The following is a 25,001-nucleotide window of genomic DNA, read 5'->3' as shown; positions in this document are numbered from 1 at the left end:
ATAAAATAAACAGTGTACTTGTTCTGTGCTCTCAAGGCAAGAAGGTAGAGGGTTTAATCTTTTTGTAATCCTTATTTTTTTAATTAAAATAATCTTGTGCATTCCCAGACTGTACCATATTGCTGCTACAYGCAAGTCCAATGATACCATGTTATCCAGAGTGAATTTGAGTTATTTCCCTTGTGAAAGTTAATTTAACAGGAAAATGTGTTAAAGAGGATGATCAAATARCTGCTTGGTGACCTGTATAAAAGTGCATGAGAAATTGCTGCTCTTAGTGACTTATTGTTTACTTCCAAAACCAGACAGTAACTGCTGTTATCTAAAGAATTTCCAAGAGATTATGCTACAAGAAATAAGTACCCTATAACTTCCAGACAACAGCAAGCAGACAACAAGCTGTCTCTGCTGCAGCTCTGCATGGCTTGGGTGAAMAGTGTCAGTCTGTAGCAAGGACAATACTGACTTCTCTTGTACCACCAAATTCAGCACAGCTAAGAACAAACAAGAGCTCAGTTACGAGCACAGAACAACCAGAGCTATTTTCACAGATGTTGTAAGAAGAAAAATAGTGATGTTACATCACCAGCTCGATGACATTACAGGTACTCACATGGTTGAGAAATTTGCTGTCTTTGGTTGCCCATCCTATCTGCATCACTCCTGAAGTAACGACTGTAACTTCATAGTACCAGACTCCAGAATCAACACAGAACGTGCACCTTACACTTTCAAAGGATGAAGCATCACAACGTGCCTACCAAAACAAAAAAAAACCTCAGTGTCTACAAAATTAGCATTCAAACAAACATCTTTCTTCCCTGGATAGGTTTCTTGCATGTAAGAATATACTAACATAATTTTAGAGGCATTCCAGACAGAAAGTGACCTCTCTTTATAGCAGTAGTTGTCACACAAACTAGTGAGTGGGCAAGACTGAAAATTGTACAGTGGTTAAGCCACAGACAAAAAAAAAAAAAGTAGAAATTTGACAGAAATAATTTAAATACCTAAAGAATAGACAACCAGGACAGGAAAACGTAAATCATTAGTTATTAACTGATTCCTGGAACGAAGAACAAGAAGGCATTCAATGCTAATTAATGAAAATTCATCTCAAAGTAGTCAAACAAGTTTTTAGGAGGAGTTACAGAGGAAAGAAAAAAAACCCCATTTGGCTGAGACAAAAATCTGACTGCTATGAGCTTTTCAAGACAAGACAGTACAAACAATAGAATGATATTTTGACTAAAACTGTTCACAAAGTGAAAAGCCATCTGACTCTTAAGAATTTTCCTCACTTCCTTGAAGTTTTGGGGCACAGATACAAGTGTTATTTTAGTGTGAACATTTCTACAACTGAAATCAGTGTGGCGACATTATAACCCTCTGATGACAAAGCAAGTTTTCTGTACAAAGCTGGCAGAGAACTTGGATTAATTCTACAAAACTCACAGGAGCAAGTGCAAAGMAAAACCTGCTTTTTTCTTCAGCCTCTTTTTCAGGTTGAAAACATGACTTTCCTACCTCTAATCCATGTGGTGAGATCTTCAGGTACTCGCTGACATCGTTACTGTTCAGCATAGCCCTAATGTTGGTCAAGTCAACCTTCTCATATGTAAACTGCCTGCCTTCTTTTAAAACTGAAAAAAAAATAAAATAAAATCAAAACCCAACCAGTTTTAGTTACTGCTGCTGCAAAATTTGATTTTAAGGATTTCATACACTGATAATCTCTCCAGGATTCATGTAATTTTTGGCATAATTGAATGAAACAGTGACCTTTTGCCTGCATGRAAACAGATTCCAATACATTGTGTGTTAAATACCCTCTAAACATGAAAGCATGACCTGTGCCTCTGACTAGAGCTCCCACAATCTAATTAGTACTTGCAGGAAAACCACAGGCAAATGGAAGGCATCCAAGTTCACACTAAGATGCCACAGTTTCGGGATTTACCAYTGTATTTGTATATTCAGTGGGGAGAGTCTTTCTCATTCATCACAGGGGAACAGATTTGGAGATGAGGAAGAAGGGGAAACCAAGGATTTTTACTCTCTCAGTTTTAGGTGAGGAACTTAGAGCTTCTTTAGCRAAGAGTTTCTCTTTCCCTTGCTTCCTCTTTCCACATGGAAGGATCAGAAGTATTTGTCTTGCCAGGTGTCAAATTGCTGGCACACACATGATAATTTACAAGTCAAAAATCTTATCTCAGGACCCTTCATATAACCCAAACTTGCTACAACACTTACACAGACATTTACTAAAGACAGCTGACATTGGCTTTCCATAAGCTGACTAAAGCCCCTAAAGCCCAACAGACCTTTTACCCAAATTTATCTAAAARGCATTAGAAAATACAAGGTCATTAGAGCTGCTGCACCCTTGAAATCAGAACTAAACAAGCAAATTCAATGATTTTTAGTCATCCAGAAGATAGACCTAGAGAAATGCTTTGCCAAACACTTTTCACKTTTGGTCACAAAAATCAGAAAGTATATTTACTTTTAAAAGTCTTTAGTTAATTCTTGGAGCTAATGCATGACTGGGGAATGACCACAGGAGTGACCATCAGGACAKGTGAGCAATCCAGATGTTCCACAGAGACAGAGCTGCTCTGTTGAACCACTCAGTCCATTTGCTGAAGTGTGGGTTACAGGAAATTGGTGCAAAGAATTTTCATTGCAGCTCCAAACTTGCAGAGCACAAACCACTTCCTTTCAATAACATTATCCTTGCCAAAAATTTCTTTCCATACAATTACCCTGTATATATTTGTTGGGGTGGTTGTGTTTTTTTGTTTGTTTTTCTTTTTTTGTTTGTTTGTTTTGGTTTTTTTGTTTGTTTGTTTGTTTGGTTTGGTTTTCTTTTTCAATGAGATATTACAAATTTAGGTACACTAAACATATGAAACAAACACAAAGCAGTCCTCCACCTCTTTGGAGAAGTGATTACTATTAAATCAATCCATCCTTTGTTATACCTACACAGATTGTCTAAACTCCACTGGGCACAGAATCCAACCTGGCGTTTTAAGTAGTCTGGATTATCTGTCCATTTCTCCAGCAAGATCAGTTGGTCACTAATGCACGATTCAGAAACTGTCATTTTATTTTCACCTGCAATTTCAGAGCAAAAAAAATTATTGCTGTAAGTTAGGGATAAATTTTGTTAAAAATAGTWACATCCTACAAATGCAGTAGAACTCCCTAAACACAACTACAACTCAGTATTACAAGCACCAGGAAATTCTTTCCCCCAGCAGATGCAGAATTATCTTCATTCAGATTTACCACTCTCAGCACAGAGCTGCATCATCAAGAGACCAATCACAGCTGTTCTYCACCTCTCCAATAYCAATTTATTTCTTTTCAAGTAACARAGGTCTCGTCATAAGTCATTATATAGTAATTTCTAGGATGAGGATTGAGTTCCAGTAAATTTCCTAAGATTTTGTGGTTGAGGGTATCATTAAAGAAAAAAATATTTTTTTCCTGCATACAAACTCCCAATCCTAATTGTTGTCCAGCTCTAACACAGATTTATTTCAGTGACAAATGCCACAAGTCCTTCTATAGCAATTTCTAACAAGGAAAATGAGTTTCAGYAAATATCTCAAGGGTTTTGAAGGGTAGAGGGATGTCACTACAGCAATCAAAACCAATCCAGACTCATGCTCTCAAGTGATCAGGTAAAGCAAGTGACAATCATGCAGCAGAAGCCACAGTGTGACTGTTAAGAGCAGTACAAGGCCAATACTCACTTGTTTGTGCAAACTTCTCCAGTGCTATTAGTGCAAAAAGCATCACTGTCGGGTGGGACTGGAAGTTCTAAATATGGGCAGCAAGAAAAAGTTATTAAATAAATAYCCAGCACAGGTGGGCAAGAAGAGCTGCAAGTCTGTCACAGAAAGTTTTAGTTTCAAAGGAGTTCCAAGGTTCCTGTTCCACCCTCCTGTGGAGRGCTGGTTCAAATAGATCAGGCTACCCAGAGCCTTGTTTCACTGACTTCTAATTATCTCCAAGGMTGGAGATCCCACAGGCTGTGGAATCTCAGCTTTCYGTAACACACTACAGATATTTAGCAGACACGACACATAACTTTTCACAGTAATAATAATAATAATAAAAACATTGCATTATAATTGCTATGTACAGACACACACAAAAAGATCAAAGACACTTACCAAGCTGTGAAGTAAATATTCCAATATGCCTGGGCTGAGTAAGCCAATGCTTGCAGGACCTGCAAGAACATCAGGAATGAWATCCCTCCATGGGAACCACCACATACCCATCACCACAGATCTTTTAAACACAAGGTAACAAATTAAAGAACATCTAAGAACTTCACAGCAAAGCAAAACTATAATATAAAACAATTACCATTGTTTCCAGTAAAATACTTGGTGTACATCTAATAATTACACAGTTACTGGCACATTACAGTGCTGTTCAGTTCACTGCTCTAAGTGGGTACAAAGTTCTAGCCACGCTTCTGAGATTTTGCAGTTAAGACTCCAGCAGCCTCCACCAAACATTTTCATGCTCATTACTTTTGGAAAGAGACAGTCTCCCCTTTACTTCCAGAGTGAATGTGTAAAGACCAGCTCCATTTATCAGTAGCTCAAAATAAGCAAAACTGAGCATCTGATAGAGCCAGCTTGATAGTGAATTATGCTGTTTGCAGCAGCACCAGAGCAAGCAGCCAATTTTAAAAAGCCCTGAAATAGTGTCCACTTAATCAAGAGAGACACAAGGGAATCAAACTTTGGCATCTACAAACTTTAAAAAAATTGAAGTGAGTTCCAATATTTCATTAACATATTTGTTGCCCTGAGCTAACACAATGAGATCTGTGCCCACTAAAATGAAAGTAGATACAGTATCTCATTTTGACTTAGTATAATAGGTTAGAAATATTAACAGTACGAAAATACTTCCAGACATCTTTACTTGTTTTTTGACAGCAATACAGAAATTTGTTCTTAATAATCAATAGGTGACACTGGACAACCACTTTTTTCCTCTATTTCAGCATGAAGGAAACTTAATCATCCATTTCTAACACTSTACTAGGAATGTCAGGAAATAAAAATTCTATATGAAAAGTCCCCTTAAAATAGAATCTCAGCAATTTTTTTAAGCAACACAAAAGGGAATCTCTTCTGCTAACTACAACAGAGTAAGATATGCCAATTGGAAAAAGCATATTTCATTCTTGTTTCTATACAGACTCCAAAACCACTARCTTGATACTCCTGCCTACACTCTAGAGATGTGTCTTCAGTAATTCACAGAGTGGATCTGCAGAAGAGACTGATCACCAGGATTAAGGCAATAYAACAAACAGTGATTCCCAGTCACTAATCACACATCAGAAGGATTTGTGAATGGCTCATTCSGACATTTGAATCRACCAGATTCTGTCAYGCTTGGTACCCCCTCGAAGYAGAACATCATTCARTTCTAAAGAAATACTTCTGACCTARTCTGTGTCGTGATTTCTAAAACAGAAGGTGCTGCAGAAAGCCAAATAACAGCCATGAGGAAAACCAGAACCCCAGGGCTTTACCTGCTAATTTCTCTGCCAAGCAGCCGAGCACTGCAGTCGTGTTCCGGTGCTTGGCAGGGTGACAAGCATCCTGGCAAGCAGCAGCTCCACTTAGGTTCAATATTTCAGTTAACTTCTGTAATGCATCCTGCAAAAGAAAAACCAGAAATCTCTTCAACATTACTGACAGATACAGCTTCCCCCAGTTTAATATTGTTAAAAAGATTGTTTTGCATCGTATTACAGACAGCATGGGGTGGTTTTCTTCTAAGATAAGAAGATAATGAAGGACAGATGAGAAGAAAAGTTCAACAGACCCAAGAGTTGTAACTTTAAAATTACCACCAGATTTCAGTCATTGTGATCAACAGCTCAGGACACTTCTGGACACTCCTAAATGAGCTCCCTATAGCAACAGGGACCAATTAGCACACATGGCATCACTGCCATCTGATCTATCTCCAGTGTTCTAAAACTCACACCCTTTCCAAAAGAAAAGGACTGTTTCAGATTTTAGAATTCAGGTATAAAGACACATGCCCCCCATCAAAATACCCCACATTCCCATCATAAATTTAGGATGTTGTCAGCTTTATAGGATGTCAAACTGAATTCTTGAGAGCTTAAGTGGTTTTCTGAGTCACACAAATTTAGGAAGTAACCAATGGAAGTAATAAATCTAAAATGCCATGCTTTGACTTATTTTGCTCAGGCAGTGTGGTATGGATGAAATTCAAGATAGGTCTAGAGCAYAGTCTGCATTTTCAGGGTAGTTAGGGGTTAATCTAGAGCCAGCACAAATCATCCCATGGGGAGAACCCCACCCTGAAAAGTTCCAAATCCWCCTCAACTTTCCAGACTTCATGAAAGTTTCAGCTGATTCAGATTGAAACTGCATAATCTCAGGCAAGGATCTAATTAAAATAGAAGAACTCCTCATATTGAAGTCATCAGCGGCCATTTGGAGGAGAAATGAGCACTGCTCAAGTTGAATAGATGTGTTTTTTTKAACTGTGTTCTGAGCCACACTCAAATCAGTTGACCATGCTAGAGCCTGAGGTCTGTACAGAGATCACACTGAAATGCAGTTATGCTCTTAAAAGGAAAGCCACAAAAACAGAACTGATGAACAGGACTGAGCTAAGTGGAAAGAACAGAGAAAGAAGAAAGAATGACTGAGCTACAGATTTGGGATGGAAAAGACTCACTAAAATTAGACTCTTGACATATTCTGATACTGCTTTTAGCCATTATTAGAACTGTCAGAGAGATCAACTATTTTGAGTTAAATAAATACTTTAYAGAATAAACAGTTTACTGCACTGCCCTTTTAACTTTATGGACTTTATAGCCTGCAATAAAAGAAAATGAAATACAGCCTGCTGCTGTCCTCCAGCTGTCAGAGAAGTGAGGCACTGACTTAAAATCCTTAAGACAAAAAACTTAAAATGTATCCTGTATAGAAAGAAAATGAACAGCAGCACACACTTTACTAGGCTGCATGTGGCCAGCAGAACCCCCAGCTGCAGGTCCTCGTGCTGTAGAAACTACACAGGAAAATCCACTGTGTACCACAGAAAAACTGACACCTCACTCCTTTCGTCTTGATAAGGTCAACTATTTTACAGCAAACTCCTTAAAAGTACCCAAGTAAGTCATGTGGSTTTTGAAAAACAGATCATTTGATAGCCAAGAACATTGCAGAGCCAAACAAAAACTCCAAAATCATTCTTCCTATGGTGCATTTGCAGTGGTCTCCATTTCCTGATTTTGTTTTTGAAGCAGACAGTGGTTCTAGTCATAGCTTTGTTCTCAAAATAATTCAGCAGTCTGTATGACAGGCATAATACATTTCTCTTATTTAAAAGTCTCAAATAACTGTAATCACTAGACTAGAGGCACTAGAGGCACACTTCAGGTAGTTTGAGAGCTTGCCCAATTCTTATGCCATAGATRCAACCAGTTTTTGACATCCCTAACACCAATGGCAGACTAAAACTGGCAGCATCAGGAGCTTGAGAAATGAAAGCTGCAAWGATGAGATCATCCACTTCTGAAGAAATCATGACAAACATTTGAAGACAGACAAGTTCTCTGTACAAACATTACATTTAGCAACTTAAACACCTGAGGCAGTCACTTACACACCTGAACCAATACAGCATGAACACCTCAGGTCATCTTTCCTCCCAAAACCAGATTAGTGGCCAGTAAAAGAAAAGCAATTTCATTTGCTAAAACCCCATACAAATATTTCATAGTTTAAAAATGTCATCTGTTTAGCTTAACACACCCATTTGTGTTGCATTCCTCATGTGTAGGGCAGGAACAAATTCAATAGTGACTTTTAAAAGTGCAGTTTTGCAAATATAAGAACAAAAGGGCAGAACTTGTGCAGCTTTTGCAGCACCTGCACACCCTCCCTGCACAGTGTAAGTACCACATGGCACAAGAGAGCAGCAAGAAAAGCAGTCAAAACCCAAAGATCTCTTTTCTTTCCCCATCAACCAAATTAATCTTTTTTTTTTGGGAATGCTTTTAGCATTAATTAGCATTTAGACACCAAGTCACCCCAAATTGCTCAAAGTTGAATGTTACACCCATTTTCTGAACCACTATCAGTCAYGCATCACTGGTGAAACCCACCCAAAGAGATCATGGGTGTGGCAGCCACAAAAAATGTTCAGCCACAGATAAATACATTTGCTTTCAACTCACTTTTGTTGGCAGTGGACATTCATCAAGTAGTAGCGTTATAACAGCTGGTCCCAGGGGATCTTCTAATGGAATAACTCTAATTAAAGACTGGACAACTTCCAACCAGCCTTCATCTGTCAACCACAAAACAGAAGTCATGCTCAGAATTAACAGTGCAATTCAGAAGTGTTCAAAATACATTCCTAAATGTAAACTGAAAAATCCTCAAAATTGTCCAATGAGCTTAGAGACTTTGGGAAAAAGTTTGCTTTTTACATCACTGTCTTAGTTTGAAGTCGTTTAGAAGCTTAAATTAAAGGAAGAAAAAGTTTATAGCAGCTTGGGTAAACACCTCTACTACTTGAAAAATAGTCTTGCCCAGGCCAGAGCATCCTTTAGTTCCCACCACTATTAGGAAGGAATACTCATGGTTCTAATGTGATACTCAAGAGTTCAGTATCCAATGTCAAMTCCTAAGTGTTAAATGCTGCATATGCAGCAATACTGAGGAAATATTTCTTTTAACCAGAATCAGACCACTCTTCCTCAGTTCCCTCAGAGAAACTCGGTGAGTTTGTGCCTTGCTTACTGGTTTAAAGAACACTTGTTTTCCTGAGGAACACCTCCCATTGTTGAATGAGTAGTAAGGGTKTTTACTTGCAAGCTAACAATAATTCACACAGAAGATGTTAAATTACTAATAAAGTAAATTGATTTGGATTTATAAGAAAATAGTTCCCTTAGAAATGAAAATAAAGACAGTCTGTATCTGTATACAGATGAGTGAGGTTGAAGAGGCAGTGCTCCCTTCAACAACAACACAGCAGTAACACATTGGGGTTTGAGTTCTGTTAGCACATTCCCATGAAATAACATTTTATTGAATTGCTGTAATATCTAACCAGGCTGACTAATTTACTTTWAAACAGAAATATATTTCCTAAGACCAGTACCAACACTACTATGCAGAGAGAGGAAAATTCACCTAAACCAGAAGTTTGCTTGAAGGCTTAAGCTGGGAGAATTTCTCCTACTGCAGCAAAGATAAAACAGCCCTTGCACAAACACAGCTTGTCTTGCAGGAGCACTCAGGGACAGGGTTGGGACAAACACATCAATAAAGCAGAAGTCTAAGATCAGCAAAACCCAAACCAAAAAGAAAGTGCTGTTGGCTGACACTGGAGCACRTGGGCTTAGCCCATGTCTATGTACAACTATAGGTTGTTCCTGCCTTAGCTGCCAACAGCCATTCTTTGTGGCTCATGGTTTAACACCACCAAATGTGTTCATGGCCATCCACTGGCTGCTTCTGGAGAGTTCCCGTGGGAAGTTTAATGGAGTTCAAAAAAACCTCAGGCCAATGCAATGAGCTCAGCGAAGCTCTGAAGGGCAGAACTGTGTTCTGGATCCCACATCCCCAGAGCTACAGCACATCCTAACACACCCTGTGGTGTGCATCTATCTTKCTTTGCAAAGAAAGAGGGGCTTGGGGTTGGTTTGATTTCTTTTGCTSAGGAGTCACAACTGAAATGCCCACACAATGCCTCGATACCTGTTTCTGCCATTTCATGCAACGTGATCATTGAATAAGGAGGCTCCTGGTCACTGAAAGAGATATTACACAGATCAAAATTATGCACAATCATCAACGTAATACACTGAATAAAATGATTATACACAGACAGAAAACAAATCCAGTAACCATTTAACAAAAGGAAGTTACACAGGCTGCAGATTGTTAATGTCATTTTCAGATATGAAACACAGATGGGATTTGAGCCTCTCTCTGGCTCAACATCAACATCTGCAGGTCTGCAACAGCTGACAAGTGAAATTGTGTTCCACATCTGCACATCTAAAAGCTGAACATCTTGCTTAGGCTTGGTGCTGTTCATTAGCAGGTGCCTTACAATACTTAACAAGGCACTGCATGTCAGAGGTCACAAAGTGCACAAGGGGCATCACTTCAACAGGATTTTTTYYCCCMRRAAWTYYYYWWTWAAMMWKAAAAWWWWAAAARAAAAATCATACAACTTAAAGGGAGACCACATAACAGAATCACAGTCTTCAAGCAAGAGCTGTTAAAAGAAATAATTAAGGCAGTTTAACAGAAAATATTTAACCCAACCCCCTTTCCAACATGAAAACCACAAAGTTCAATAGATCAGCTCCTCAGACCAGTTTGCTGGAGAAAGGACAAAAATGGACACAGCTGTGTATCTGAGCAGTGGAAGTACCTAAAGGAAGAGCCCAAAATCCTGTTCAGTAAGTACCTTCAGGACCAGAAAAGCTTATCAAGCAGCATGCCCTAAARTAGTTAATTCAGTGCTCCTTAGGCAYTGYGAACTAAMCCCAGYTTTAGAYTTTATGTTCCATGCTAAAATYCTATCACAYAGTTCTGAAAAGWAMTTGGAAAGGTGAAATACAGAGGAATTTTAAGAAAATTTCAACAAACATTAGTTGTGGAGATAATAAAACCACCCAGTTTGAGAGATTAATTACAAAGAAGAGAAAAATCTCAGCTTTGATGAAATACATATGATGTAAATATGTCTTTTTATTTTAATCTCRCAAAAMRGTGRACATGTTTTTAAATATTTCCASAAGAAAATGCTAAAGTGAAGTTTAACCCATTTTTATGTTGCCACAACATTTGAAACGAATAGTTGGGTTGTTTTTTTTAAGCATACTTACYTTTCTTCTGGAAGGTAATCTGCCCAGAAGGAAAAAAAAAAGTGCAGTACTACAGCCAGAATTCCATCAGGAGAAAGGATATAAAAATTCAAAGAAAGGAGGAAAAAACCCCAACAAAAATCCCAACCATTAATACAAATAGGCTGTGATAAAAAAGGATGAGATTTTTGTCTGCAAAATTTCTAATTTTGTTATGGGTAGTAGATATTCACAGCACTGGCACTGAGTAAAAGACAGTCCTGTCCCACTGATTTGCCATTTTAACCACTTAATTTCCAAACATCCCCTCCAGAACACATCTTCCTCATTTTGAAAAAAACCAGCCATTTCAGTAATTTCTTAATTTGCAAGGCAGCTTTTCATACAAGCCCCAAAATTTAGAACTCATTCTTCTGATTTTATGAAATTAAACTTCTAGAACTCAGCAATCTCTAGATATGAGAGAAAAAACATCAGTTGTCAGATATATTTTGGGTAAGAACTTTGAGATTTGATAAAACCAAACAACAGCAATGAAACAAAATGAACCTCAAGAAAAATAAACAGCAAACAGGGAAAGCAACTATTCATTGCTTATCAGTGTATTTCACTATTGTCTGTATAAAATCCCCCACAAAAATACAGTAGCTTCAGGAATTTGTCAGAAACAGGACTCCAGGGGCAGCAAAATAATAAGTGCTTATTGTCCCTCAGTAGCATAGGAAAGTGCTTACAAGATTACAAAACTGATTGCAAGACCCACAGGAACAGGATCAACTGTGCACAAAAGCRTTGTGAAACAGCTTAAGGAGCTGAACTTGGGGGAAAGGGGACAGCATGTGAGACCAGGCAGAGACTTAAAAAATGTTAACTTAATTATTCGAAGACAGAACACAAAATAAAACCTGTTAAAAAACACACACCTTGAATTGAAATGTTCATGAAAAAACATCAGTCCTGGAATTTCCATTTAAAGCCACTGACAGCAGGAAGGCAAACTCCTCCTCTGCAGGCACATTCCAGAGTTGATGCAGGTACATGAATCAAGGCTCACTTACCCTGAGCCTCACCCACCTTAAACTCAAACCCCAGCTGTCAGGCTGGAACAGCATTTTTCCTTCAGTTCTGGTTTTTCCAACTCCTAGCCTGCACCTAACCCAAAAGGTGATGAGCTAACCTAATCCATCATTTTTAAGGTCCTTTTAAAACTTCGTAGAAAGCAACACAAAACCATAAAAAAACCCCCCCCAAAAAAGAAGGATGAGCCCATAAATATCCCCCACACCCTTAATGGATGCTTTGAGCATGCAAGGAATGCAATACTGGGATTGTGAGCTGGGCAGTCATAACATGTGATCTTTAAAAAGTAGTCAGACTTTACTGGGAAGAAAACCTCAGTTTGTTTATCCAGGCTAGCAAAGATCAAAGCTCCCTATTTTGCTTCACCATTYCCAAAGAAGTAAAATACAGCCTGCRAACAGAAAACTTGCACAACAACCRATTTTTAGGAGAGAAGTTCCCAAACTCTGGAGTGTTTATTGCTTCCTAAACTGTGTATCTGTGCCAGGTAARAAATCCTGAGAACTCTCCTCATCCCACATGGGTGTAGGCCCATGCAGGAACTGTGAGAAAGCTCCTCAGCTCCTGGAAGAGCCTCTACCTGGGCACTCAGGAGCTACTTCTTTTACCTAGGAAAGGTGCTCCTCTCCTAAGCCTCCAGATGGAAACACACGGCTGCTTCAGGGAGGGTCAGGTGTAGATCCTCAGGTGAGAGGATGGAGCCACGGTTTGAGAGAAGACAAGAACATTTTCATTCATGTTGAACTATTCCTTGAGGAGGTACTTACTTATCCACCAACGTCCGAATTACAGCCAGTGTGTCAAGCACCAGCCCATCCACATTCTGTTTTTTCCTTCTTGGTTCATGAGGCCCTCGACCCCTCCTGGGTGGACGGACAGGGTCCCTTGGGTGGCTCCTTGCTTCAGGGATGTGTGCTCTGTTGTTCTCCGTTTGCCGGCCCCGAGAGTCCCCGTTGTCCTCGGCTCCGCTGTCGTCACGGCAAACACACGAGTTTCCCATGCTGCCAGSCCCCAAGGCTCCCAGGAAATGGGGAATGTGGTGCTCTAGAGTCAACAGCAGACCATGGAAAAGGCTTCTGCTAGCATAGAACACAACCAAAGCAACTACAATCATCTAGAAAGTTTTAAGAGAAATGTTTGTGTGATCCCGTGTTGTGATCTTTTTGCATTCTAAATGTTGCTACCAGCTGGAATAAGTGGGAAGWTGGAGACTGAGTTGTCCACAGAATCACTGAAACACACATTGGTCATCCAGAAGGAGGTCTGAAAAAGCAAAGCCAAACAAGAGTCAGTGTTACTACTGCTAATGAACAACAGAGGAATTCCTATTTTAGTAAACACAATCACTTGTGGTGGATAAAGCACCTAAGAAACAAGGCTTTACCTGAAATCTATTGTGGGGAAAGGGAAAGGAAGGAAGAGGAGGAGGAGGAAGTTCCCTTGGAAAGGAGCTCTCRCCCACACACTATTCCTTTCTACATTACCTATTACTCCCCAGCTCCTCCATGGTTTTTGAATGCAGAGGAACAACTTTGTTAGTAAATCTAGCACGCTGCTACCCTTTAAATGCTAAGTATSAACAAAGCAGTTTCATTTACCCTTTACAGAGACATATGGCTTATGCCACCCCAATAAAGCTGCACACTACAGGTTCTCATTGCACATCAGGAATGTTTCCAGACTATAAAATACACAAAATTGTAAACAACTAATCTTGCAGTTATGGTTTATCTCAACGAAYAACAGATTTAACAGAGAACCATTTAATCCACCCGTGCATAAACACCCATTTTCAGAAAGGCCTACATCTCCTGCATTCTCACCCAAAGCAGCACCTATGCTGAAGTAACCAGGAATTAGAGACACCATTTTAATGCCTACAAATCTGACTGGGATTTTGAAATGGGTGTTGTGTGCCTGTTTGGATCTAGTGGCAAACCAGTCTTCCCTTTTGGGGAATAAAGACCAATTCTTCTGCTCTTCATTCAAATGGTTTGGATCACACACAGACCCAGTAGCAATCTCTCCCAATTACTAACTTGAAAATGCAAGACAAAAATTATTCAAAGCCCTGTTTCATAACAATGTTTKAAGCCATAGGGCATATTTCAATAGAACATTAAGTCTCAGGTAAAATAAAACCCTACAAAAGATGTAATTTCCCTGCTYATACACTTTAAGCATGTCAGAATAAACAAGTAACTTTTATCCCTTCAAGATCAAGTTTCACATTTACACTAGRAGGTATGGTAAATATCCTGTAATAGGTTATTACTATTTTTCAATTATTAAACAATCTCGTTAACAGCAGACATGTAGCACCTTAAAATCAAAAGAAAGTCAAAGAGAGCTGACACCTTTCAAACTTGAAAGGCCCCACCATCAGAGCCAACTGRCAACTCTGCAACTGTTGGCTGCCATTTGGGACAAGATCACAGCAGCTTTTGGGAAGCCAGACATTGGTCATATGAGCAAGACTTGGGATGTCAGCTGTCACTGGAAAAGCACTGCAGCTAAGCTCTCACAGGCTCTTCTGTAGTTTGAAGCACATCATCTTCCTTTAGCACAATGAAACATTCAGTATTAAGAAATTAACTGGAGGCTAACTCAGAAAAATTGAAATCAGTTCCTCAAGGGATATTTATTGAAAAAATCCCAAGATCTTGACTTCTTGTTCAAGAAATTCCTAAACCACAGATCATTAAAAGGGCTTCAGCATCACATCATGTTTTCCTTTTGCCCTAAGCAGTTTGGCTATCAGGCTCAGAGCCCTTCCATCCAATACAGCTGTCACCCTCTCAGTCAGGGATTCATGGCAGATGAGAAGTGCCAGTGCAGATTACAAGGACCTCAAACAGAATTGTCTAAGTTCACAACTGGTTCAAATGAATTTCTTGATTTTAGGAAGAGCTAGTTATGTTAAACACAAAACATGTCTTCCTAGGGAATATGTATTTATGAATCTGGGTCATTTAAGGGCATTTTAGCAAGATAAAACTAAGATGTAAAACTGTTACAGATTTAGAATCTGAATAAAGCTCTTCTGTAACTTATGGAAATGTTAACATTGTGAATCTATCYTGTCATCAAAACAAGAATGTAAAAGCTGTATTTTAGAGATTAGCAATGAGTAAGAATCTACCTAAAGAAACAAAAAATAGACATATGTCAAGATTAAAGCTGATTATTGAAATGCAGGTTYTTCTGCCTGACAACTTAAAGCATTATTAAAAACAAGTATTTGTGATAACTCACCTGTAAGTTTGCTTGGTTCAGGAATGGATGAGGATGCTCACAAAGTGCTGTAGCAGAAGTGGATTGGTCTCCAGGGCACAAAGTCGTATCTGGAAAAGGCAGCGCTCTGTCAGCCTTTATGGTGGGCAGTGAGTCATTCCTGACTCTGCCTTCCCTTCTAGGAACCACGCTGAGGAGTCCCTGAGGACAGRGGGAAAAGAAAGAATTCACTTGGAAACTGCATCTAAGGTAGATGTACTCCACCTCCTCCCTACACATGCCATGACATCAACCCCTGCTGTTATTTTCAGCTATATCCAGCCTTTACAGAGGGAATTCTCTCAAGGCTTCAAAACCCAGTTTGTCATCTCAAGCTTAAGGACTAAACACAGACACAGAAAACCCAACCCATTTTTACAGCCTTGATATTCCAGACACCACAGCACCAAGTGCAGAGCAGTGACCAACTCCTCACCTCAAATTACTGCTTGCAGGAAGAAGAGAAGCAATAATATCTGCTCCAGATCACCCTCCAGTAGACACAGCAGAAAATAAAAGTACACTATAAAAGTAGATTAGATAACAGGAAAAGAGAAGTGACAGGATAAACTCCCCTTATTTAGTAAAGAGCTGGGTTTGACAGCACCCACTTGGCTCTTGCTCACCATCACATACAAGGAGCTCATTGTCAAACCTCAAACAAACTGAAAGGCTAAATAATTAGGAACACAAGGTAGGAGAGATTGTWACAGATCTGCTCACAAACCAGCTTGTCTGGAGAGAGGACAAATGCARAAAGAAAAGTCCCAAAGTGCAAAGGAAAAGCTTTTTTAAAACTTTTAAACRAACAGTAATGTACTAGATTGCATTTGAGCTGCCATACTTTTTAAGGACATCTTTACAATACTATAATGAGATAAACCTTTAGCTTTAGGCTGCCAGTGGCCATCCTGACTCCCTCACCCACTGCTGAAGAGGGCAGACATCAAACATCAGGTCAGCTGCAGAAAGGTAATGCAGTAGGGAACAGGAGTGGTAACTCTACTTCCAYCCAAACTCAGAGACCCCATGGCACAGCCAAAACACAAAACCAAAAGCATTTCACACATCATGAAAGATAAAATTTGCTATCACTTCAAGAAGAGGTAAAAATCTCTCCACACAAAGATGGAAAGATATTTTGAAATTTAACCTTAAACCTAACTTTCACAAATCCCTGCTCCTAACAAAAGCTGGACTCGAAAAACCTTTTTTTTTTTTTTTTTTACTCCTAAAACACCTAACACTCAACTTGAAAATATTGAGAATAAAAGAAAAAAGGGATTTTTTAAGACTTTGTAAAAAGAAAATTCAAGGTGCATAACAAGAATAACACCGGAGCACTATGGAGACAGGCTGAGCTAAGCCTCCTGTCTCACCTGGCASAGATGCTTTGAGCCAGACTCAACAGCGTAACAGACCCACAGGCTCCTTCCCAGTGCCCAGCCCCAGAGCCAAAAGCTCAGTCTCCCGAGACAAAGGCTGCATGTTTATTTTGCTGTTAAAACAAGCTAAGGAAAAGGACTAATCTTTCATAATCCACTGAAATTCTTTTTCAGCAGTTACACAGCCAAGGGTCTCTGCAAATTTCCATTATAAAGGCACGACCAACTGTTAAATCAAAGTGTTTTCTTAAAAGTTGTGCTATTGGAKGGTTTAGTGTGGTTTGTGACTTCTACATTTTTTGTTTTAGCATCCCATCAAAACTCTCTTACCCAAATATGTTGTGAGCTAATGGCTAAGTCATCTAAGCAACAGCACAAGAATAAAGATATGTTTCCCTGGAAGGCTGCTGGAACAGAAGTCTGTTTCCTCCTGTTACGGCTCCAATGACATCATGCAAACATCATTTTCTGAAAAAATTTGTGCAAGTCAAAGTAGATCTGCAAGTCTTCAGATGCAGCAGCCATGCATGGCAATACCTACAGGAGCTAAGCTATAGGACACAAAGAAAACAGGCTCTCCATGTTAAAAGCTGTGACTCTTTTCCCAAGATTAGATTTTGTGCCTTTCACATACATTACAACACTGGAAAACCCCATCCGAGCAGTTTCGCACTTGCCAGAGGAATATTATTTGGCAAATTACGGAAGGCAGCAATACTATGAAAGCTGACCACAACAGCAGCCAGATTTATTGAAGTGATAACACTTCTATTTTACTTTGAAATGKTAGTTTAATAAAAACTTGACCCCACATCTTTGAGTGCAAGCAATGGTAAAGGCAGCAGCCAGTACCTTCCTCTCAACAGGCCATCCATTCCCTCTGAATTCCAACTATCAGATGTTACTTTGAGATGCAGCACTACAAAGTTGCCAAGCTTATGATAGAAACACAAGTTTTTATTCTATAAGAAGTAGCTGGTACTGATACCTCKAGCCAAACAGCACAGAATGCCAGTGCCTGCTATCTCCTTTGCCCCAGAGAGCCCCTGTGGGACATCCAYTGAACGGCTGCCCTGGCACATCTTGCTCTAAACAAAGCCCCAGGATCAGATGCTGCTGGGGCAGAATGCATTCCCTGCATGGCAGAAAAGCTGGAGCCCTGCCAGCTGCAGCCTCCTGTGCCCACACACACCTCCACTGACCACTGGCACCATCCCCAACACAGAAAGCAGCTGCTCTCCYGGCAGGCTCAAGCWMATGCATGGATGCACAAAGGAGTTAYGAGCTCCWCARGCTGACCAACCTGCCAYGWMTGGAAGTCCAAGCRGGAAGGATGAAATCATCATCCATTGAAAGGGATGCCATGGGAGTGGATTTGCACCTGCCTGCCCCAGAGAGGCCTCCTCTGGATCATCTGACTGAGCACACCAGTGGAGGAGCTGGCTCCAAGTGGCACTGGGATCACTKCTCTGCAATGTGCAGCCCAAGAGCYGGTGATTCATCCCCTCAAATATTCRGTTACAGCCAACCATAATACTGMCWCATGATGGAAAATGACGCTTCTTTCCATGAAATGGAGTGCACTGCCAAGCAAACAAAACCCCCTCATGCACCTAAACAAGGAGGGTTTCAGCTACCAAAACCACTTTTCCAGTTTCTGCCACCATTACAAGAGTAAGGCCAGTGACTTCTCCTCTTGAGAGTAACACAGGAGCTCCATCAACACACCACACAGTAAAGCTGACAGCTTTTCAAATGCAAAACTGTGAGAGTTTTGGCCAGCAGTTTCCTATTAAGGAGATAAAATAATTAGAAATATTTCCTCAGCGTTTCTTTCCCAAAGAGATGATGMTCCTAAAAAGGAAGAGATGGAAATACTTGTGATGCCAGTCAGATGAAAGTTCAAACTAGAAGGAAACACAGCTATGAATTGCTGAAAGATAATCAACTTTGATAGAGGAATAAGAGGAAGAAGGCGGCTGTTTACAAAACAAGCTTYTATAACAAGGAGACTTTTCAACTTTGAAATGATTGGGATAGTAACGAAAACCAAGAATTTTCAGTAAATTACATACAACTGGAATGTGAAATGGAGACTTTCTCAGGAGATGCCATTAACATATAAAGTCAACCTCACCTGCAAGACTTGTGCAACTAAAGAGAAGGAGCTGYTGGCTGTCCGGCGTGGTACCACGCAGAGCACGCAGTCAGGGGACCGCAGGCTTCGGGAGGAGCGAGTAAATACCCTGCTGGTTCTTTTGCATGTGGTAACCAACCACCATATTGTGTAATCTGAAGCAAACCCCTAATTCAATTCTATTTTCTTTAAAAATGCCTTGGAGGATTAAGAGTAGTGTCAAAACTCGATGGGAAGCAGCCTTTACTGGCATGCAGCGTTTCACAAAGCCATTACCACAGTCGGTTGCTTTCTCTCTGTAGCAAGAGCACCCCAAGCCGAAAGCAGACTGACCTTGAGCGTGCCAGTTTCGCAGAAAGGGAGGTTCATCATGCCTCAAAGCTTTCCAGCTCCTGCACAAGTGCTCCTCAGTGAAAAAAACCCAGGGTTGTGCAAGGTTTATGCAAATAGTCGGGCTTTAACCCTGGTGTCTTCTCCAGGTAATTAATCTTCCTCACAAACACAGAGGAGTTGGAGGATCTGATCTCTTGTTTGACTTGCTGTGATAACAGTCAAAGGAGAAAGAAGCAGATACTAACCACCACAATAGTTTCTTTTTCTGTAGGCGCACTGTGAAAGTCAGATTTTATAGCCATTTGCACATTGCACTACTTTGTCTTTTCACTTCCCTTAAAGCCCTTTCTTAAGCTGGTACAGGAACACTAAAATTGCAACATGGATTTAGAGTGAACTTCACTTTCTCACTTAAATGAGTTCCTCCAGAGCAGGCCTGGTAGAGATTCCTCCCTGCAGTTTTCCCCTTCCCCCAGACATAGAGACACAATTGCTCAGGACATGTCAGGCATCATACCGTTCAGCTTTCTTTCTGAATGGGAAATTAAAGCATTTACCACCTTCTGAGCTTCCCCATCTCAGAGGTCATCATTTGTCATCTCACAATCATTTAGGTGGAACTGTCCTTTGTACTCCAGCCTCCAGAAAACCTCAGCTTCATGTCTAAACCAACGCTGGTATCGATCACGCTTCCTGCTCCTCAGCTCCCCAAGCTGCAGACGGATCATTAAATTTCTTATCAGAGACTGAGCTTAAGTTATGCTTTRAGGCAGATGAAAGCACTTCTGAGATAATGATCTTTTAAAGAGATAGAGGTATCTGACAGCCCAGTGAAGTTGAACAAGAGGTGCCTCCAGCAGGGTGACGTGGCCTGGCACAGCTCAACAAGCTCAGCAGTTGCCTAAGGAGCAGAGCATAATGCACTGCTTCAAAAGTGGCAGGAAGATAAAGATAACRCCCTGTAGATGGCAAGGAACACTAATCCTATAAACTACAGGGATACAAGTACATGAAATAAAATCGATTAGCTATACCCTATTAAGTTTTGGCACAGACATCCATTTGGAGGCTTATAAATAACTCTTTCAATTAATTCAAGTTAATCTTCCTTGCTGCCCAGAAAGTTAAAGGCATTATCAACAACACGATTTTGACAAAAGCATTCATGACATCAGGATTCAAAATTAAATTTAAAAAAAACAAAAAAAACCCCAAAACCTCTCCCAAACAATCCACAAGAAACTCCAGAACAGACCACGCTGGGAGGAAAGTCACTCTTTGGCTACCAAGCAGAGGTGTAGAAAGGCAAAGAAAATACAAAATTTAAAAAAAAAAAAAAAAAAGGATAAGGATTTATCTACAGCAGAAACCAATGAAAGAGTTCTCTTAAGTCACACAGAGATCAACGCCTTATAAATTGCAATATTTAAAGCACCTTGTACATGAGCAAAATCTAAACCACWAAAGCAYTTTGAGGGGCRAGTCAAGAGACTGAGCTGCYCAGCCACAGTGTYGTCCTGCCCCTGGAACCAGATCTAGGGCCAGCACAGAGGCATCCAAATTATCACACTRTGGGCACCAGGAAGGTGCTGGGAGAGACTGCTGGAAGCAGGGGCAGATTCTTGTCAGCAAACCACCAGCTTCATGTAACTGAGCCTGAACAGTGGCTACCCTGAGGTTGGCTGTTTCTCATACATAAGCTAATCTTAGTGCTTTTTTTAAATTCTAATTCAAAGATAGGCACTAATCTTAGTGCTTTTTTATCTTCTAACTCAGAGTTGGGCTTGTTTTCAGAGGAACATTGGGTGCAGCACTCCTCTGTAGAAAGCAGAACAGCCTCCTGCTGTAGACCACAAAACTAAGCCCAGCTACACAGCATGACTAAGCTATTACGAATGCATAAAATTCACACGTCCARAGACTGTTTTCACTGTAAAATTGTGATAACATTGCTGAAAAATTCGGCAATGCCTTGGTTGGAAGCCTGCATTGTCAGCTGTCTGACAACTGCYTCGGCGAGCAGGGCACAGAGCAGACAGTGTCTAGAAACTGGCTGAAGGAAGTTCCATGTCTTGATAATTCAAGCAGCATCAGAGAATGGCCTGAGATCAGAGAGCCATTTCAGTGGCCAAAATTCAGAGTCACCTTTGCGGCCTTCCCTGTCAGCCACGGAAAGCTGGCTGCTCTTCCTCTCAGAACTGTACTGGCAGTGCAGGAAATGTCCTTCTCTTTCCTCCCGTGWGTGGATCCAGTGACAGCTGCTCAAGAGACTGACATCCGAGTCCAAAACAACATGTAGGTCACTAGGTTAGCAAACCTGCCTCGGAAGCACTCATGGAAAGCACAATTCCTCAACTACCTGGGGCTCCCAGAGCTGAAGAACACTGAACCTTATGCACAGCTCTGGGCAGGTCACMGGAACCCCCTTATCTCACCTACTTAAAACAACAAAAAACCCACCCACACAAGAACTCAGCTTCATTTCTTCCCATTTRTCTCTTCAGGTTCTGCCTTCAGGACGTTTCCTTTCTGCCTTGCTACAAATGTGCCAGCAAAGCACGCTGCAGGAGAGATCCTGGTGTGGATTAACCAGCCACGTGTAACAAGTGCTTCTGCCAGGTCTCACAGGTGCCCTGCTCCAACCACTGAGCACATTTTCTTACAGTGTTTTAGGGCCTCCACCAGCACAAAGAAACCCAGAGGAAGTTGGTCAGTGTGCCTGTGGCCAAGAAGAAGGGGCCTGACTGCCCAAGAGACGGCTCAGACAAGCACAGGTGGGTTAGGAAGTGGGAAGAGGATGAGCACATACGTGTCTCACAAGGCAGTCTAAATATGATTAATACAAGACTCTGCACCCAAGTTAGTCAAAAAAAGGCAGAAAGCTCAAAAACAATTTAAGAGGCTTTCAAAATCCTGTAATAGCACCAGGAACACAAAGTCTCAGTCACCTGGGGCTTCTGTAATTACTTTCTGAGAAKTAAGAATAAATTGTTTTGATAATTACATTTAAACACCATTTCATGAAATGTTACAAAAGAGTCATGCTCAGAAGAGAGAATAGCTCACTTATTGTTAATATTTTCTAAAAAATCTTTTATTTTGGGGCTGATACATTAACCAAGTTTGAGTGCAAACACACACACACACCATTCCTCATTCCCCATTAAGTGAATGTTTTTAAAAGCAGGGAACAATTCTAAGCCTGCTCCATGCCAGAGAGCTTTGCCTTTAAAAAAAAAAAAGTGTCAGCAGGTTGCTGGATTTCCTTTTTTCAGTATGATTTTCTAGCACATCCCACTGTCTGCAGGAAGGTATAAGATACACATGAACAGTGCAGTTCACCAGCTGCCCTCTAACCTATGACTGAAGCWGTAATTTTATCAGTTTGTGCACATGCACTGAAGCAGCAATTCAAAAACCCATGCCARCACTTCAGATCAAAATGTCCTCGACACTCATCCTTCTCACATCTARCAAAGATACTGAGATACTAAGAGAAGAAGGGAAGCATTTCCTATGAGARAAAAGGCCCTTGAAAGGGAGAAAAATAATTACAGTTGTGTTTCATATGCTCAGAAACCACTACTTCCCTGAGGGGAGAGATTTATTAGGAAAAAGATGGATTTCTTGYTACTGATCATGGCAACTCACTGAATTCCCTTTAGTAAACATGCATTAAAAACCAAGGAGCAGCACCTCATCCCAGACTTTGGACTGCCAGTACCCAAAGTTCCCATAGCAGAGCTGTGCTTCCAAAGCTCAAGTCTKGTCACAGTAATGGTAGATCAAGGGCAGGTAATTACAAGCACTGCTGAAGAGAGATCGTGATGCATTGGTCAGTCACGCAACCTCATGAGTCATGTGTGAACATTTGACTTTTATTAGACCTCAGCARCATAATGAAGAATAGAAAAGGAAATAAAGATCATGCTGGTACAGCCACTGCCCTGCAATGCCAACTTTACAGTCACCACACACAGAGAAGGAAAATAAAATATATTGTCAAGACACTAGGAAATATGAAGCACATGAGATCCTTGAAAGACAAGGAATCCCAGCACAGCACCACTGCCTGCACTGCTTTAAAGCAATGAATAAATTCAAAGTCTACTGAGCAATCACAGGTTCAATAGAGGAAGAGAACCCAAAAAAAACAGTTTGAAATGCTGAACACAACATATTGATAATGGAGCAGAACAGGACAAACATAATGACATTAGCTTGCCTTCAATTTACTACAAGGTGACAGCATTTTAATTTGCTGCCACTGTGTTGAGAGGGAAGCCACGCAGTGCACATGATGAGCCTTGCTCCACTTTGTGAGGATATCACCACATAACTACACAACCAATAGAGGACATTTCCAARCACAGCAAATTGTCAGGTAGGGGAAATAATYACATGAAAGGAAATTAGAATGAAGAAACCTAAAGGATTACAGGCCAGTAAGARTTCCATGACAAATCACTGCCTTTATCACTTACTGCTTATGCTACTAAATATCTTCCTGCTATTCCTTATTTTTAACAAACAAACAAAAAGTTTGAAGAAAACTGACTTTGATTCTACCCGATGGGCAGAATATGAGAGATGCCTTCCTTTACAAGAAGGAATCAAAACATTTTAAGTGATCTATTTCAGCCCTATGCATTAGGCTCACAACAAGTGAAATGAGCTGCGAGCCAAGACCTCCTATGCAAAAACACTGATAATGTACCAAGGGAGAGCACTGCAGGGTTGTGCAGAAAACCATCGTGTCCCTCTAAGAGGAAAGAAAAAAAGAACATTAAGAAAAGCACAGAATAATGCATCAGTGAGAACAGGGGAGCCACAGAATGATCACCAAATTATGAGGCCACAGAGTAAGATACCAGAGTGGCTACCACAAAGCATTGCAGTTAAACTCCATGTATAGGAGGCTGAAAGTGAATAAAAAGGAAAGTTAAAGATCTCAGGGAAACCATTAAGCCCACCTTCCCACAAGCACACAGTGGAATCACAGCTGGTGATAAGGGAAGTGTGTGGACAAACTGGATTAGGTCTATCAGCAATCAACAGTGGGTAAACAACCAAGGCTAAGCTAATAAACATGAGCAAAGCAARACTTAKGACAAGAATTGTGCAGAATGCAAAACACAGCAGTAAAATACCCTGGAGGAGCTTCCTACTCAAGTGATGGACAGGGGAAGCTGAAAACTTYCAGTTAGCAGGAACCCCAAGAGAAWGTCTGGATGAAAAGGGGAGAGACAAGAAGCGATCACGCAACTACAATTGTGCTTCGCTCATCTGAAAGAGAGAACACCACGGGAAATACACAGTCTGTTCAAGCAGACCTAAAAATAGGAACAAACAGCAGAGATTGGGGCACAAAGCAATAATAGCAATGTCCTAAAGGGAGGGACAGAGGAACGGGTGCCAGGAGGAGAAAGGGCCCCTTTTGCTGAGTGGACTTCGGCAGAGAACAAAGACACACAGGCAAAAGCGCTTTACAGAAGAATCGGCCAGATTTAGATCAAAGAACAGATCAATTCTGTGCATTTGGATAAATGCAAAACAAAAACACATTTAACAGCATCACAGACCATTAAAATAATATGACAAGCTTTGAGAATGCAYAGTCCTCTGCAAATCCACAATCAAATACAGGGGTCCAACAGGAGACAAGATGCAAGGGAATATTTCAGATGACTCCTAGTGATAAGAGTATTCAATGTTTAAGAATCTGTATGGTTTAGCAAGAAAATAGCAAAAATTTTTACAAAGGAAGTAAACAAGGGAAAGTCACAGTACACAAATGGATGTAGGTCTCCACAGGACAATAACCTCACGGCACTGATGGATGTACAGAAAATTAGTAGCAAAGCAGAAC

General features: G+C 40.5%; 1 protein-coding gene across 2 annotated transcripts in view; it reads right to left on the bottom strand.

Moving 5' to 3' along the window:
* The window catches only part of RSPRY1 (ring finger and SPRY domain containing 1), a 37,087-nt gene that overhangs the window by 10,367 nt on the left and 1,719 nt on the right, over positions 1-25,001 (bottom strand). Inside the window, exons 1-11 of one of the 2 annotated variants that reach the window (XM_057376353.1) lie at positions 18,800-18,863; positions 15,260-15,439; positions 12,772-13,267; positions 9,804-9,856; positions 8,273-8,385; positions 5,576-5,702; positions 4,188-4,246; positions 3,765-3,831; positions 2,989-3,120; positions 1,528-1,643; positions 614-757 (exon numbers count right to left, since the gene is read on the bottom strand). In XM_057376353.1, coding sequence (XP_057232336.1) covers positions 614-757; positions 1,528-1,643; positions 2,989-3,120; positions 3,765-3,831; positions 4,188-4,246; positions 5,576-5,702; positions 8,273-8,385; positions 9,804-9,856; positions 12,772-13,118 — 1,158 coding nt within the window. In that variant the 5' untranslated portion in view covers positions 13,119-13,267; positions 15,260-15,439; positions 18,800-18,863. Of the gene's footprint in view, positions 1-613; positions 758-1,527; positions 1,644-2,988; positions 3,121-3,764; positions 3,832-4,187; positions 4,247-5,575; positions 5,703-8,272; positions 8,386-9,803; positions 9,857-12,771; positions 13,268-15,259; positions 15,440-18,799; positions 18,864-25,001 lie in introns of those variants that run through there. The other variant, XM_057376352.1, reaches the window with a different exon arrangement.

The sequence above is a fragment of the Malurus melanocephalus genome, unplaced genomic scaffold, assembly GCF_030028575.1.
Source record: "Malurus melanocephalus ecotype Western Australia unplaced genomic scaffold, MMel_1.1 scaffold_278, whole genome shotgun sequence".
Lineage (NCBI taxonomy): Eukaryota > Metazoa > Chordata > Aves > Passeriformes > Maluridae > Malurus > Malurus melanocephalus.
Note: the sequence above shows the minus strand (reverse complement) of the source record. Positions and strands in the feature narration are given on the sequence as shown.